Source organism: Trichechus manatus, unplaced genomic scaffold (assembly GCF_000243295.1).
Source record: "Trichechus manatus latirostris isolate Lorelei unplaced genomic scaffold, TriManLat1.0 scaffold00041, whole genome shotgun sequence".
Classification (NCBI taxonomy): Eukaryota; Metazoa; Chordata; class Mammalia; order Sirenia; family Trichechidae; genus Trichechus; species Trichechus manatus.
Window position 1 is genome coordinate 10659403 of NW_004443977.1, and position 16510 is coordinate 10675912.

The 16510-nt window shown below is 45.5% G+C and overlaps 1 protein-coding gene across 1 annotated transcript in view; it reads left to right on the forward strand.

Moving 5' to 3' along the window:
* The first annotated feature begins 10890 nt into the window (after window positions 1-10890).
* STK11IP (serine/threonine kinase 11 interacting protein) overlaps window positions 10891-16510 on the forward strand; it is a 14346-nt gene continuing 8726 nt past the window's right edge. Inside the window, exons 1-10 of the mRNA XM_023731197.1 lie at window positions 10891-11230; window positions 13549-13754; window positions 13942-14016; window positions 14293-14388; window positions 14769-14876; window positions 15034-15105; window positions 15475-15601; window positions 15849-15952; window positions 16077-16172; window positions 16429-16474. Coding sequence (XP_023586965.1) covers window positions 11170-11230; window positions 13549-13754; window positions 13942-14016; window positions 14293-14388; window positions 14769-14876; window positions 15034-15105; window positions 15475-15601; window positions 15849-15952; window positions 16077-16172; window positions 16429-16474 — 991 coding nt within the window. The 5' untranslated portion in view covers window positions 10891-11169. The remainder of the gene's footprint in view (window positions 11231-13548; window positions 13755-13941; window positions 14017-14292; window positions 14389-14768; window positions 14877-15033; window positions 15106-15474; window positions 15602-15848; window positions 15953-16076; window positions 16173-16428; window positions 16475-16510) is intronic.

Genomic DNA, 16510 nt, shown 5'->3' on the forward strand with positions numbered 1-16510 from the left:
CCAGTATTGATTGTTAGGGACACTCTGTGAATACTCTCAATTCTGAGTCATTCAGAACTGATTTAGACCAAAAATTAAAAAAAAATAAAAAAATCACTGGCTTATCATAAGTCCACAGGCACAACATGGCTTGGTTCTGGGCTCTAAAGATGCTACTGGGGTCCATCTATAGGCTTCGCTTCCCCTGGGTTGGCTCCATCACAGGTCCACCGCGGCCTTCCTGGCCTTCGGCAGCTCCAGGCTCCCATTATCACACCACTTGGTCCAGCAGGAGGGAGTTTGCATACAAAAGTTCCAGAAGGGTCTTGATGGCCTGATTGGCCTAATAAGGGTCATGTGCTTCTCCCTGAAAGGTGGCCTGGGGAACAGAATGAATTAATGACTTAATCCAGATCGTGTGTCCTACCCTTGGAGTGCAGAGTCTAAAACACAAGGACTAAAGGTGAAAGACAGTGGTACCCCCAAAGCAGGATACAGCTACTAGGAAAAGTTGGGATGGAGTGGATGCTGAGAGGAAAGCACTGTTAGTTCCACTTCCTGCTTATCTCTTAAATTATGCCCTTTCTCTCCACCTACTTTTTGTCATTTAGGGACATATTCTTGCTTGGGCAACTCAACAGCCTCCTTAACCAGTCTCCAAGCATTCAATCCCCACTCCTCCAGTCTGTCCTCCACATGGCTGCCAAAACGATCCTTCAGATGTGATCATATCTCTTATACCCAAACCAAACCTCTTGCCATCAACTTGATTTCGACTCATACTGACCCTACAGGACAGAATAGAACTGTCCCATAGAGTTTTCAACGCTATAAATCTTCACAGAAGCAGACTGCCACATCTTCCTCCTGCGAAGCGGTCGGTGGGTTCGAACCATCAACCTTTTGGTTAGCAGCCAAGTGCTTAACCTCTGCACCACCATGGTTCTTTTAATGTCCCTTAGGTAGCCTAAAAAAAGAAAAAAATCATCCAAGCAAAGTTCAACCTTCTTTGTATGGTACAAAAGCCCTTTACAATAGACCCTAACCCTATCCTTGCAAACTTATCTCATATTCATTCCTCCCTTCCTCTCCCCACTGAACCACACACACCCAAACTATGTTGATACAAATTCTGGCCATTGCTCAAATACATCATTTTCTTCTCAGGCTGTCATATCTTTACTGTCATGGATTGAATTATGTCTCCCAAAAAATCTGTGTATCAATTTGGCTGGACCATGATTCCTAGTATTGTAGGATTTTCCTGTATGTTGTAAATCCTGCCTCTATGATGTTAATGAGGGAGGATGGGCAGCAGTTGTGTTAGTAAGGCAGGACTCAGTCTACAAGATTGGATTGTGTCCTGAGGCAATCTCTTGAGATATAAAAGAGAGAAGGGAGCAGAGAGACAGGGGGACCTCATACCACCAAGGAAGAAGTGCCAGGAGCAGAGCATGTCCTTTGGACCCGGGGTCCCTGCTCAGAGAAGCTCTAGTCTGGAGGAAGATTGATGAGGACTGATAGAGAGAGAAAGCCTTCCCCTGAAGCTGACACCCTGATTTTGGACTTTTAGCTGACTTTACTGTGAAGACATAAACTCTTTGTTAAAGCCATCCACTTGCAGTATTTCTGTTATAACAGCACTAGATGACTAAAACATTTACCATACGCTGTTCCTTGTCCTCCTTTCCCTGGCAATGCCTCCTTCAAGACCCAGTTCTGATACCATCTCCTCTGTGATTCTTTCCTTGACTTGCAGATGGCGAAGTTAACTACTCCTTCCTCACTGCTTCCCAGGCCCTTATTTTATTTGTTGTTGAGAATATCCACAGCAAAACATTCACCAATTCAACAGTTTCTACATGTATAATTCAGTGAAATTGATTACATTCTTCCAGTTGTACAACCATTCTCACTCTGCTTTTCTGAATTGTTCCTCCCCTATTAACATAAACTCACTGCTGGGCCCTTTGTTTTTTTTTAATTTTAATTTTTAAAAATGTTATTTTTTGTAACTTTGTAAGTAACATATAGATGCATTCTCAAAGTAAAGATTCAAATAATAAAGGTAAAGCTGAGGTTCCACTTGACAGTTACTCCAACTCCAGTCCCTTCCAGAAAGGTGTGTATCCTGCCAGACATATTTCTGTGAGTTTACAAATATATGTATATTTTTTTCGTAGAAATAGTCTTTTTTTTCTTCCACAAGTGGTATCATACCATATGTATTGTTCTGCAACTGTTATCTTTTATTCTAAAAACTTTCTTTGACTTTATTTTCCAGTTCTGATATTAAATTTTTTTTTTTTTTTTTAGCAATTACACTTTTAATCTCTGAGATATCTTGTTATTTTAATGTGTCCCCCGCCCTCCACTTATTTTGTCTTACTCTTAAGTTTAAACAAATTTACTAAGGTCTTTGCTTGCCATTGTTTTTGTTCTTTTTTATCTCTTCTTCCTCTTCGATTCCTTTTTCTTTGTGCTGCCATATCTCTTTTATTATTTCTTTCAGAGCATGTCTATAGGTGATAAACTTTCTGAGACTTCGCCTAACTGAAAAACTCTTTTTATTTTCACATTTGAATGGTGACTGGGCTGTGTATAGAATTCTAGATTCAAAGATATGTTTTCTCTGAACTCAGAAAAAAAATCTTTTCTTCATGTGCCTTGTTTTTCAATGAGAGATTTAATGTCAATATGATTCTCATACCTTTGTAGTTCATCTATTTTTTTCCTTATTAGAAGTTTTTAGGATTTGCTCCTAACCATGATGTCTGCAATTGCATCGCAATAGGTCTATGTGTTAGGTTTAAAAAATAGATCCTGGTAGGTATTTGCTGGGCCTTTTCAAACTGAAGAATGATGGTTTTCTTTAATTCAGGGAACTTTTCTTCTTCTATTTATTTGAATGTAACTTCCCCTCACATTCTTTCTGTTTTCTACTTAGAACTTTTATTAGCTGATATTGAAACTTTTAGATCAACTCTCTGCATATTTTATCTTTTTATTTTTTAATAGTTCTGTATTTTGTCTTGTGCTATGTGCTAGAAAAATGCATTTTCTCAATCCTCCAAGTCACACATTGTGTTAGTTATCCAGTGCTGCTACAACAGAAATACCACAAGTGGATGGCTTTAACACAGAGAAATTTATTCTCTCACAGTCTAGTAGGCTAGAAGTCCAAATTCAGGGTGCCAGCTCCAGGGGAAGGCTTTCTCTCTCTGTCAGCTCTCGGGGAAGGTCCTGGTCATCAATCTTCCCCTGGTCGAGTTGCTTCTCAGCACAGGAACCTGGGTCCCAAAGGACGCACTCTGCCCCAGGTGCTGCTTTCTTGGTGGTATGAGGTTCCCATGTCTCTCTGCTTGCTTCTCTCTTTAAATCTCAAAAGAGACCGGCTAAAGACACAACTTAATCTTGTACAGTGAGTCCTGCCTCATTAACATAACTGCTGCTAATCCCACCTCATTAACATCATAGAGCTAGGGTTTACAACACACATGAAAATTACATCAGATGACAAAATGGTGGATAACCACACAATACTGGGGATCACGGACTAGCCAAGTTGACCTACATTTTGGGGGAACACAATTCAATCCATAACACACGTTGTCCTTTAGCTGTGTCTGTTCTGATTATTGGGGCTTCTTCTTGTTTCGTCATCACATTTGATTTTCATCATCACATTTGATTTTCACATTTTTAAATGAATATAAAATCCTTTTGCATCTGAGAATGCTAATTATAATAATTATTCTAATGTTCTCTTCTTATTCTATGAGCTGTTTCACCGGCTGAAAGTTCTTCTACATGTATATGTTGGATTTAATGTCTCTCTTTCACGATGTTGATGTTCTTCAAATTTTGATAATTATTGGCTGGCAGCTCAATTTTTAGCTGAGATTCCCTGTTATGGCTTGAATTGTATTCTCCAAAAATATGTGTTGAATTCCTGGCCTTTGTATCTGTGGTTGTAATTCTGTGTGGAAGTAGGATTTTCTTAGTTATGTTAGTTAGACCATACCCAATGTTGTTGTTTTTAGTTGCCGTCGGGTCAGCTCGAACTCTTGGTAACCCCATGTGACTCATGGTAAGCCCATATGCAACAGAAGGAAACGTTGCCTGGTCATGTGCCTTTGGTCATTGGTATGTTTAAGTCCATTGTTGCAACCACTGTGTCAATCCATCTCATTGAGGGTTTTCCCTTGCCTTCGCTGGCCCTAAGATGCAAGCTATGCCACTGATATTTCGAATACCTAACAGCAGGGTCGTGGTGGACAGTTTCAGCCGAGGTTCCAGACTAAAACTAGGAAGAAAGGCCTGGAGATCTACATCTGAAAATTAGCCAGAGGAAACACTATGGATTGGCTCAATACCCGAGTAGAAGAAAAGATCTGTTGCCATCGATTCCAACTATCTAAATCTAATCACTTCTAAATTATAAAAAGAGCAGATCAGACACAGAGATGGGTATACATGGGAGAAGACAAATGCCATGTGAGTATCATCTATAATGAGCGCCAAAGAACCAAGGAATGCCTGGAGCTACTGACAAGGAAGGAACCCACATGACCAAGACCCTGATTTGGACTTTTCAGCCTCTAGAATTGTGAGAAAATAAATTTATGTTCTTTAAAGCCACCCACTTGTGGTATGCAGCACTAGGAAATGAAGACATTCCTTGTTAGACTGTTCACTCTCTGTTTGTGCACTGCTTAGTGGAAGGGGTATGCGATAATGCCATGGCGCAGATCATAGTCTATTGTCAGTAATCATTTGGAAACAAGCAGGATATGTTGCTGGGTGGGATACTTTGGAAGCTCATCTTCTGAAAGTAGTGCTTCCATTTCTTCCTAGGTGTTACCAGCCACCAGGAATGCTGTCTTTTCCACCTCAAAATCTTATATCCATTGCTCCCATCTGAAGGCAACCATCTTGCTGGAGTTTCTTGGCCCCAGGAGGCAAGAAGGAGGGTGTGGTGCTAAATAATCATTGCTGTCTTGGTTGCTCCTGAGCCTTCTCCTGTTCCGTTTGGGCATGGGGTACTCTTGGTGTTGTTTCTGACGCCTGTGGCAATCTACTCAGAGGCACATTTTGGGCTGTGGCTTTCTTCTCTGATCAGTTCCCACCTTCTATCCGTCTTTCAGGGATTCCTCATGGTTTTTGGTCCACCAAGGGCTCCCTTTGTTGTCCAGAGTGGTCATGAATTTGTTTATTTTTAGATCTTTTCTGTTATTTCTAAGCATCTGCGGGTGGGAAGGAGAGGTTGCAGCATGTACTCAACTTGCAGTCTTGGACTGGAACCAGGTCCTGTGGTGCTATCTCTACCATAACATGCATCACGTTTGTGATAGGCAGTAATGCCCCCCGCCCCAAACAGATGTTCACATCCTAAGCCTATCTTACGTTAGGTAGGTGGTAAGGAGGAATTAAGATAGCATCTGACCTTAAAATAGGGAGATGATCCTGGGTTATCCAGGTGGGCCCAATATAATCATTGTTGTTGTTGTTGTTAGTTGCCGTGGAGTTGCTTCCATCTCATGGTGACCCCCATGTACAACAGAATGAAATGTTACCTGGTCCTGTGCCATCTTCACAATTGTTGGTTTGCTTGTGTCCACTGTTGTGGCCACTGTGTATTCTGAGTACCTTTCAATCTAGGGGCATCATCTTCAGCATTGTATCGAACAATATTCTGTTGTGATCCATAGGGCTTTCATTGACTGATTTTTGAAAGTAGACCACCAGGCCTTTCTTACTAGTCTCAGTCTGGAAACTCCACTGAAACTTGTCTGCCATAGGTTACTCTACTGGTATTTGAAATAGCAGCATAGCTTCCAGCATCATAGCAACACACAAGCCGCCACAATATGACAAACTGACAGACGGGTGGTGGAAATGTAATCACAAGGGTCCTTAACTGTAAAACAGGAAGGCAGAAGTGTCAACATTAGAATGATGCAATGTAAGAAAGACTTGATCGACCATTGCTGGCTTTAAAGACGGAAGGGCACCATGAGCCAAGGAATGTGGATAGCCTTAAGAAGCTGGAAAAGGCAAGAAAACAGATTCCGCCCTGAGCCTCCAGAAGGGAAAGCAGCCCTGCTGACACCTTGATTTTAGCCTAGTGAGACCCATTGCAGACTTCTGACCTTCAGAGCTGTAAGATAATAAATTTGTGTTGTATTAAGCCACTACCTTTGGAAATTTGTTTCAGCAGCCATAGGAAACTACAACAATGTTGCAATGTGGTTGTTGGTGCCTGTCTCTCCCTCCCCACTGTCAACTTTTTTGTCTACTTTATTTGCCCAGAATGTAGCACAGATCTGGCATATAGTCAGGGGCTCAGTAAATATTTGTTGAATGAAAGAATGAAACATCACTCTGGTTTTGAGCTTCTACATAGACTCTTAAACGATTCAAATTCTTCCCCCAGCCCTGGAGACCCTAAATCCTTTGAGCTCAGGTTTCTCTTGTTTCCTTTTCCCCACTAATCCATGTTTCCCATTGCAGGTCTATTGCTAGTCATTTGCAGCTTCCTCCCTCCTGTCTCCAGTCCTGTGTCCAGGGGGGGAATCGACATGGAAGACGTGTGTTACATATACACCTATGTGACTTTGCTCACAGGCTTTCTGCAGGCTATGCCTGAAATGGTGTCTTTTTCTTCCTCTCCCAGATTCGGACTGCTTTCTCTTTTCGCCTCCTCTTACATTTCCTATTAGGGTCCTGCTATTTTCACAGCAGCTTGAATGGCGAACATAGTCTTCACCTCTCCTCCTTTTCCTTTCTGTGTCCTCGTCTTTCTTATAGCCCTTCTTGGCCCCTTTCTCAGATGAGTCTGTGGGATTCTAGGATAGACAATGAAAGAAAAGTTACTCTCAGGTTACCTACTGCAGGTTATTTTTATAAAGACAGTCAGTAAATCCTTCAGCTTATTTTGTGCAAAACTGCAAAGTCCTCTCACACTGGGTGACCAAAGCTGCAGCTGGCTTGCTGGGATATTATCTTGTAGCTGCCTTTTCAGTCACCCGTTCTCAAGCCCCAGTTTCTCTGCTTTCACAGTGCATGTGGCTTCAGCCTCTCCTGCTTTCCCTCCGTGGGCCTCATGCTCAGGCTTTCCAAAAGCCAGGCTCAGAGGGACTTGCTCAGTCATGGTCTAATGCAGAGTTCACATGCTAGACCTCCTCCAATGCTGCTGATGTGGCCCAGATGTTTGACTTGAGTGATGGGCTGATTTCCTGGGCCAATTTTTGATGGCTAGGCCTGGCAGCAGAGCCAAGAGACACAATGTGTGGTAACTTATGTGGAAAGAACTGCTCTGACCACTCAGCCCTGGGGCCGTGAGTGTGCCAGGCACATGGACTTCTCTAGAACAAAACCTTTTACCAAAACTCTGTTTGGAGGTAATAGTCACAGCTGTTCATGCCCCTTCTATGTGCCCCCTTTTTCCACTCCATGAAGATAAACTTATTGATGAAACAAGTAGATCATCCAATTTCATCCCCCCAATCCAATTTTAAGTGTGGCATTTTCATTTGGGAAGACTTCTTAGGTCTCACTCAGGTATCTACTGTAGGAGGCTGTAGCACCAGAGTGGTGAGGTCCAGACCCAGGACAATGGCTCATGTCCCAAAGATGAGCTATTACTTCTGTTCTCCCATGGGCAACAGTCCTGGTCCTCACAGCGCCCAAGATATCAGAAACAAAGAGGCGTTGGAGCAGGATTCTGAGAACTCTGAGAACATCTATTTTCCTGCAGGTAACTTGATCATCCCTGTATGGTGATGCCCCTTCTTCCCTTCTTTCCATGCCTGCTACCTAAGACTAGTAACCAGTATACCTTTTCTTACTCCTTGTATCATAACCATTTTGCAGAGGCTGCTGCAGGGAACTTAAGGGTGGCAGGGAAGCTACCAGGGGCAGCTGCTTTGCAACCCCACCTCTCTCCTCACATGACAACATGGCGGTGGAGCCTGAGGCAGATGAGTTGTACTTCTCTAATACCAGATCCACTACTGTGCTGGGAGGGCTTGGTTATGTGATTGGCTGAACCAGCAGCCATTTCTGATTTGAGGTGGAGTGTTACTCCTGGGGAGTAAAACTCAGAAGAGTGTTTAAAGTTAAGGGCATAATATCATAGTATTTCTTTGAGAAACACAATTTCATTCATGATAATATTAAATTACACAATAACAGGTGATATATTCGATGTTACCTTCTAAGGACAACATTGTTTGAAATGCCCCCTTTTAAAAATGATAATTCTTTGAGAAGTGGATTTGAACTTCAAAGTTTAAAGAGTGTTTAGATTTAATTAAAACAATTTTTAGCTCTTTCATTCTTCTGGAATTTAATGTGCATGGTGTGAGGGAAGGAAATTAGTTGTTTTCCAAATGGACAGCTTGGTGTCCCAAAACTATTGAATAACTCATTATTTACCCCATTAAAGTCAATTTTATCATATATAGTGAAAAAAAAAAAAAGATTCCCATGTAATCATGGTTGTTTTCTTATTGTGTCTCACTGATGTATCAGTATTTGTCTATTTCTTTGCCAGTATCATGCTGTTTTCGTTACTGTGGCTTTATATTTTGTTATCTGGTAGGGAGGTCCCCTATTAATGCCTCTTGTTCTTTTTATTCCTCAAAATCTCTTGGCTATGCTCATGTGTTTAGTCTTCCAGATGAATTTTAGAATCAACTCGTCAAGTCCCCAAAATCTTCCACTGGGATTTTGATTTAAACTGCAATAAGTTGACATCATTATAATATTGAATCTTTCCGCTCAGGAACATAATATCTTTTCATTTATTTAGACCATTAAAAAAAAATGTCTTTAAAGTTCTCTGGTGTTCTTGCATTATTTCTCAAAATTTTTTTTTATATATTATATATTTTTTTTATGCTATGGTAAATGCAATACTTCTTCTTTTCCTTTCAGACTTCATTTTTTACCGATTTTTATTTTAGGCAAGGTTCTTATGGTAGCAATTTACAGAAATACACTCAATCTAACTTAAGAAAAAAAAAAAAAAGTGGGGGAGGGGGAAATTCTTTGGAAGGCTGCCAAGGTCTCTCCTGGAGGCCAAGGGCAGAAAGGGGAGTGGGCCTCCAAAGGCGGCTGGAAACCAGAGCCGTTCAGTCTCCTGTTGCTGCTTCTCTCAGCAGACCTGTTTCTCTTCCTCTGCAGTTCAGCTTTCTTTGCCGCTTCCTTTGTCCCACTTTCACATTCGGGGGAAGCAAGGGGATGTAGTACAAACCTGGCTACAGGAGCCCATCATACAATTGGAGCAATTCACTGGGCAGGCATGCCTGAAACAGATTTTAAAGCACTGCAATGTCAGGAACTTCAAAAGAATCTCTTTCTTTCCTAAGAGGGATAGAGTTGGCAGTTACATTATGGAAAAAATCGGCCCTCTCTAATTCCAAGTGATTAATAAACAGGGACTGACAATCATCATGGTTATAGATTAATAATTCAACAAAAATATATTGAGCCCCTGTTCTGACTTTACATTTGTACACTACTTTGCTGTTCACGATGTGCTTCCACTTACTTCATTTAATCGCCCTTTAGGTTTTTGGCTCAGATCACACATAGTATATCATAAATGCGAAATTATGGTTTAAGGGCATAAATTGTCATTTCAAATATTCAGTCATTAGGAAATGTTGTTGTTAGTTGCTGTCGAAAAGATTCCAACTCATGGCAACCCCATGTATACAGAGCAGAACTATTCTATACAGTTTTCAAGGCTGTGACCTTTTGGAAGCAGATCACCAAGCATGTCTTCCGAGGCTCCTCTGGTTGTGTTTGAACTACCAACCTTTCAGTTAGTAGTCCACCGTTTAACCATTTGTTCCACCCAGGGATCCCTTAGGAAATAAGATCCTCCAAATTTGGTAGCTTGAGGTAAAGATGAATATGACCCTATTCCTACCCTCAACTGGCTTACAATACGATTAGTTCTGATCTTTCTCTGTAGAATAGCACTTCATAAAAGAAACCCTCCCTAGAAACCAGAAATTCTGTTAAAAGGCACTTTTGTTTACTTAATCTAGTTCTGCAGTTGATGTCAGCATTTAACTGGAAACCTGGGGAAAGCTACAATGGGAACTTGGAAACAAGAACTTGCAGCTCTTGGCTCTATTGGTTACTAACTGAACGACCTTCACAGATAACCTAGCCTCTGTGAACCTGTTTTCTCATTTTCAAGCGCGGGATAATATCAGCGTTATGAGAAAACACAGTAAAAACAAAGGACTAGGTACACATAGAGCAGTATCAGTGGCTATATGGGAGCCTGATACTGCTGAAGGGAAAAAAAAAAAAAAAAAACTAGTTTGGAGAAGACTAGGGAAAAGAGGAGCCTTGGTGGCGTAGTGGTTAAGAGCTCGGCTGCTAACCAAAAGGTCAGCAGTTCTAATCCACCAGCCGCTCCTTGGAAATCCTATGAGGCAGTTCTACTCCGTCCTATAAGTCGGAATTGATGGCAACGGGTTTGGTTTTTTTGGCTTAAGGAAAAAGAAGTAAAGGGCCCTCAAAGGTGACACCCCCGCCAGCTTCAGTTCTTTCACACAGAAATTGAAAAACTCCCTAGGGCAGACACCGCTCTCCTCGGAACATTCCATTTCTCCAAACTCTACTTCCCCACCCAGTCTGCAAACAACGTGTCAGCTTGTCCTCACTGGCCCGGGAGCCGCCGCGAGCTCAGCGGGCACCCAGGCGGTGCGGGGCCCCAAAGGCAGGGCTGATGTGTCGGGGGCCCAGCTCGGGGCCAGGGTCCCGACCCACAGCAGCAACAACAGCCGATGGACCGCCCCCACCCGAAGTAGCCGGCACCGCCCCCATCCGCCCCGTTTGCACGACCTGGGCGTGGTTTCCGACAGCGGAGGCGTGTCTTCTGGTCGTCCCCTTAGCTCGTCTTTCTTCCGGGGTGGGATTTCCTGGCCATCATTGTTAGGCGCCCGGCTGCCGAGCTGGTAGGAGGGTCAGACAGGAGGGTCAGTCTGGCTGGCGAGGTCTGATGTCCCTCTAAAGAGAACCCGGGAGGGCGGTCTTCCTCACTCTCTTTTTCCTCCCCTTGAGGCCTCGGTTTGCGCGGACGCCCTAGGTTTTTGGCACTATCACCCACCTGAGGCCCTTCCGCTTCCTCTTTCCCCAGGCTCCGCCCCCCAGCGTCCTGTGGCCATGACGACGGTCCTGCGAGACTCCCTGGTGTGGAAGCTCGCGGGGCTGCTGCGGCAGTCGGGTGAGTGGACTTCCGGTTGGGCTGGGGCGAGGTGGGATGCTTCCTACCTGCCGGAATCACGCCCCCATAAAAGTCAGGGAGTTACAGCTGCTTCGGGTCCCTGGGGTCTGGCTGTCAGAGTTCATTTATTTCTTTACTCCTGACTGGTGTGGTCGCTGTCGTCCAACTGCCGACAGTGTCCTTTGCCTTTGACTTTCTAAACCATAGCCATCCTTTGAGGCCAAACTCCAGTGGCACTTCCTCTATGCGTTCTCTGATACTCTCAAAGAGAAGTGATCATTACTTCTTGACTATAAATCTCGGAACCAGGGACTGCTCGTAATTACTGTTGTGTGGCAAGACATTAAATATAGCATAGTTAAAAGCAATAGATCTGGAGTCAGAACCCCCTGGGTTGAAATTCCAACTCTCTTTTACAAACTTGGCCAAGTTAAGTTTTTGGAGCCTCGTTTTTCCTCAGCAGCCGCATGGCATAATGATTTTATTTATCTCAAGGGTGGTCGTGGGAATTAATTTTAATTCATATAAAGCATTTAGTACAGTGTTTGCACATATAATAAGTGCTCGAAAATTGGTAGCTATTGTTACAATTTCTGTCCTCAGTGCGTGGGCACACTGGGGCCCCGGTGGTTGATCAGTCATTGCGTGGTTGGCATTAGTTGTGGTAGAACAAGCCTTGACTTTGAGTTCAGATAGAAGTAGGAACTGCCTACTAGCTGTATGATTTCAGTCAAGTTTCTTAACTTCTTTGAGCCTCAGTTTTCATATTTTTCAGATGGATTTAATAGTGCTTCTCTTTCAGAGATTGTAATGAGGTTTAAATGAGGAAACATGTCAAGCTGCTTGGCATATTAAACCAAAAACCAAACCCATTGCTCTGGAGTTGATTCCAACTCATAGCGACCCTATAGGACAGAGTAGAACTGCCTCAGAGAGTTTCCAAGGAGCACCTGCTGGATTTGAATTGCCATCCTTATGGTCAGTAGACATTGCTTTTAACCACTACGCCACCAGGGTTTCTGCCTGGCATATAGTACTCAGTTAATGTTAGCTGCGTTCCACCACTCTGCGCATTGATGGTATCTGTGGAATCCCTGTTTATAGCAGTTTTCCTGTTTGCCTTGTATTGTATAAATGTGTACATGTCTTATCTCCTTTTCTAGACAGCAAGAGTTCTTGATCCTTGTCTGTATCTGCCATACCCTAGTGTTTTGTGTGTAGAAAATTCTTCCTGCAAAGTTGTAGGATTTGTTAATTTATTCAGCAAAAATCTGACATGGCTCCAGGGGCAAGGGATGGTGAGAGGAGGGGCTGTGACTGTAGAGAAGTAGCCTAAGGGAGGTCTTTGAGATGATGGAATAGTTCTGTACCTTGATCATGGTGGTTACAGAAACCTACATAGAACTATATGCACAGGTACCAGTGTAAATTTCCTGCTTTTGATACTGTGCTGTAGTTACATAAAATGTAACCGTTGGTGGAAACTTGGTGAAGAATATATGGGACTTCTCTATCCTATTTCTGCAACATCTTTTGACTCTATACTATTTTTTTTAAAGCTAAAAAAAAATTAGCCATGTCTACCTTGTAGCTGCACTCTTAGATGCAGTGATGTCTGCCAACATGACCAAAAGATGCCCTCAAAGATAACTGTCTCGTAAGACAGCAGTTTTAACTTAGCAATAACAATACTTTAGTACTATAATGTGTGGTTATTTCTATAATGTGCCTTTCAGTAGTGTTTGGAAGTTTCTGTAAGTGTGCATATTACTTTTCTAATTAAAAAAAATAAAAGATAAAACACCCAGTGAACTTTTATGTAAAGTGGGTGATTACAGTCTAAAGATTCAGCAGTGTTGTCTATTGAGAAGGCTTCCTGGAGGAGGTAGTGCTTGAGCTGGTCAGAGTGGAAGGAGGTATATCAGAAAATGGAGGAGCTGTGAACCAAGCTGACTGTATTTCCAGCACTGTGAGTAGACCAGGCTCTCTTCAGCAGAAGGTTCACGTCGAGGATAAAGTGGGAGAAAATTTGGAAGAGTCTGTTGGAATCATAGTGAAGCAGTTTCATATATCAGGCTGAAGAGTTAGGATTTTTTTTTGAAGATTAAGGGAGCCATTGAAGACTTTTGAGCAGGGGAGGGGTGGAAAGTTTGATCCTTCAGGGGAAGATCTACAGTATGGATTGGAGTAGATATGTTTTAGGCTCGCAAAGTCTAGAATTAATGTAAAGACCAGTTGATGGGATAGGATGAGGTCCATAGACATCCCGCAATCAAGATTCATTATGTCTTCCTTCCTCTCTTCCCTTCTCCCCCCAGGGGATGTGGTCCTGTCTGGCTGCAGCACACTGAGCCTGCTGACTGCCACCCTGCAGCAGCTGAACCACGTGTTTGAGCTGCACCTGGGGCCATGGAGTCCTGGCCAGACAGGCTTCGTGGCTCTACCCTCCCACCCTGCCGACTCCCCAGTCATCCTCCAGCTTCAGTTCCTCTTCGACGTGCTGCAGAAAACGCTTTCACTCAAGGTTCTGGGGTTGGGAGTAGGGCAGCATGTATAATGATGGAGACAGGGTCTAGGGCTGGGGAATGGGTGCAAGAAGACTTCGGGGCCAAGGGCTGGATGCTGTCAGAGCTACAGGTGGTGGCTGTAAGGAAGGGATGCTGAGGAGAGAGATCTGTGGTGCCTCTGTGACCTGAATGCTATTTTTTCAGCTGGTCCATGTCCCTGGTCCTGGCCCTCCAGGGCCCATCAAGATTTTCCCCTTCAAGTCCCTTCGGCAGCTGGAGGTATGGGGGCCTTGGGAGATGTTGGTGCGCAAAACCCAGCTTGAGGCAGCCATCTGGGGGTGGGGAAGGAGAGATGGCCTTGTTCTGTGGGGAGGCCAGGCCGGAGTGTAGCTGTTGCCCTGCCCTAATGTGGCATCCACTTTCTTTTCCACGTACTGCTTCCCTGAACCGTGGCTGGGCTCTGTCATCTTCCCCCTCCTCCCACCACCTGGAGGGGGGCACGAGGCCTTTGTCTTGGGTGACTTCTGCCTACCTTCCCTCCTTTCCTTGCCCCAGCTCCGAGGTGTCCCCCTCCACTGCCTGCGTGGCCTCCGTAGCATCTACTCCCAGCTAGAGACCCTGATTTGTAGCAGGAGTATCCAGGCATTAGAGGTAAGGAGGGTGGGGGTGGGCCCAGATGCCTTGTCCTGGGAGACAAGTGAGACCAGGCTCTGATGTTTCCCTCCTCTGCAGCCTTTGCTGCTTCCTGCCTCCCTCCTCGCTCCCTCCTCTGTGCTTCCACAGCACCCTGTACCTCCCATGCACCCTGTACCTCCCATGGCACCCTATACCTTCCCCATACTTTACCATAGTATAGTAAATTTTCCAGTGTCTGACTCCCCATTTGGGGACAGGGACCTGGGCTTTCTTTCAGTCTGCACCTCCAGACCGAGCCCAGTACATGAAGAATGAGTGACTGGATGATGGAGCCAGGGCGGTGGTGTGGGGAGGGGTGAGAGTAGAGGTGGTGAAGCCCCTGTTTGCCCACTCAGGAGCTTCTCTCGGCCTGTGGGGGCGACCTCTGCTCTGCCCTCCCCTGGCTGGCTCTGCTCTCTGCCAACTTCAGCTACAACTCCCTGACTGCTTTGGACAGCTCCCTGGTGAGTGCCACAGTGGGAGGGGGGGGGATGGAGAAGGGGCGAGGGGGGGGAGGGGAATGGAGAGAGGCTGGGACAGGCCTTTGGGGAAGTGCAGCTGGCTGCCTGGGAGTGTCCTTGCTTCCAGACCGATTCTCCACCCCCTCTTCCACCCCCTCAGCGTCTCTTGTCAGTTGTGCGCTTCTTGAACCTGAGCCACAATCATGTCCGGGACTGCGAGGCTTTCCTGATGGTGAGTGTGGGCAGCCTGGCTGGGCCGGCGGGCCTGGCCTTTGATGGCCTAACCCTTTCTCCTGGGCCCAGTGTTTCTCCCACCTTGCTCTTGCCACCAGAGTGGAGCCACATCTGGAGGTAGTTCCATTTGGGGGTTCAGGCTCTAGCGTAAGACAAACTAGAGTTTAAATCTCAGCTTCTGATACCTGTGTGACCGCACGTGTAAAGTAGAAGTACCTGCTTTTATAGTACTAAAATGGTTGTGAAGAGAACATGATGCTACTTGTGTGAAACACTTAGCCCAGAGTCTAGGTCAGAAAATGGTAGCTTTTGTGATGGTAGTGAAGAACCCTTTTCTCATTACATACCCCGGCTCTCTACCTCCCAGGACTTGTCTGAGCTCTACCATCTGGACGTCTCCTATAACTGCCTGCGTTTGGTGCCCAGGATGGGACCCTCAGGGGTCGCTCTGGGGACCCTGATACTGCGAGGCAATGAGCTGCGGAGCCTGCTTGGTGGGTGGGGGAGGTGGGAATGGGGTGGGGGGATGGGACAGATGTGAAGGGGAACGGGAGGAATGTGAGACTCAGGGTTGGGAGAAGTGGCCTGTGTTCACGTGCCTCCGGAGCCTCTTTGGGCTTACAGATGGAGATGAGGTGCTCAGGTGTGACTGTCTGCTGTGCTGTTCCCCACACCACACCCCACCATACCTGCTCACCCCGGGTGTCACACGCATGCCTTCCTCTCCTCACCACCCACCAGGCGTGGAGCAGCTGAGGAACCTGCGGCACCTGGACGTGGCCTACAACCTGCTGGAAGGGCACGGGGAGCTGTCGCCGCTCTGGCTGCTGGCCGAGCTCCGCAAGGTGAGGCTTCGGGGACCTGGGAGACAACTTTGCGGCCCCTTCCTCCATGCCGATTTGGTTGGTGGCCCTTCTTTATAATGAGAGGGCCCTAGACCCACTTCATTCTCCTCTTCCTGCCCCTCAGCTCTACCTGGAGGGGAACCCTTTGTGGTTCCACCCTGCACACCGAGCGGCCACCGCCCAGTACTTGTCGCCCCGTGCCAGGGACGCTGTTCCTGGGGTGAGTGATTTTTTTGTGTCCTCTCTGATTCCACTTTCCTGCCAGTCCCACCCCAACCCTGCACTCTGTTGCCTCTCCCTTACCTCATCCCTGGGTGAGGGTGCCAAGGACCTGGATCCCTGCTTATTGCACTGTTAATGCCAGCTCAGCTTGGTGACCACAGACGACATGGGGGGCTCCCACCCCACCTGGGAATGCACCCAGGGGCCAGCTGTCCACCATAACACTCTCCTTCTGCCCTTTGATCTTTGCCTAGTTCCTTCTTGATGGCGAAGTCTTGTCAGTTACTGATTTTCAGGTCAGTGTGGAGGGGTGGTGGGGGTGGGAGGGCAAGGATT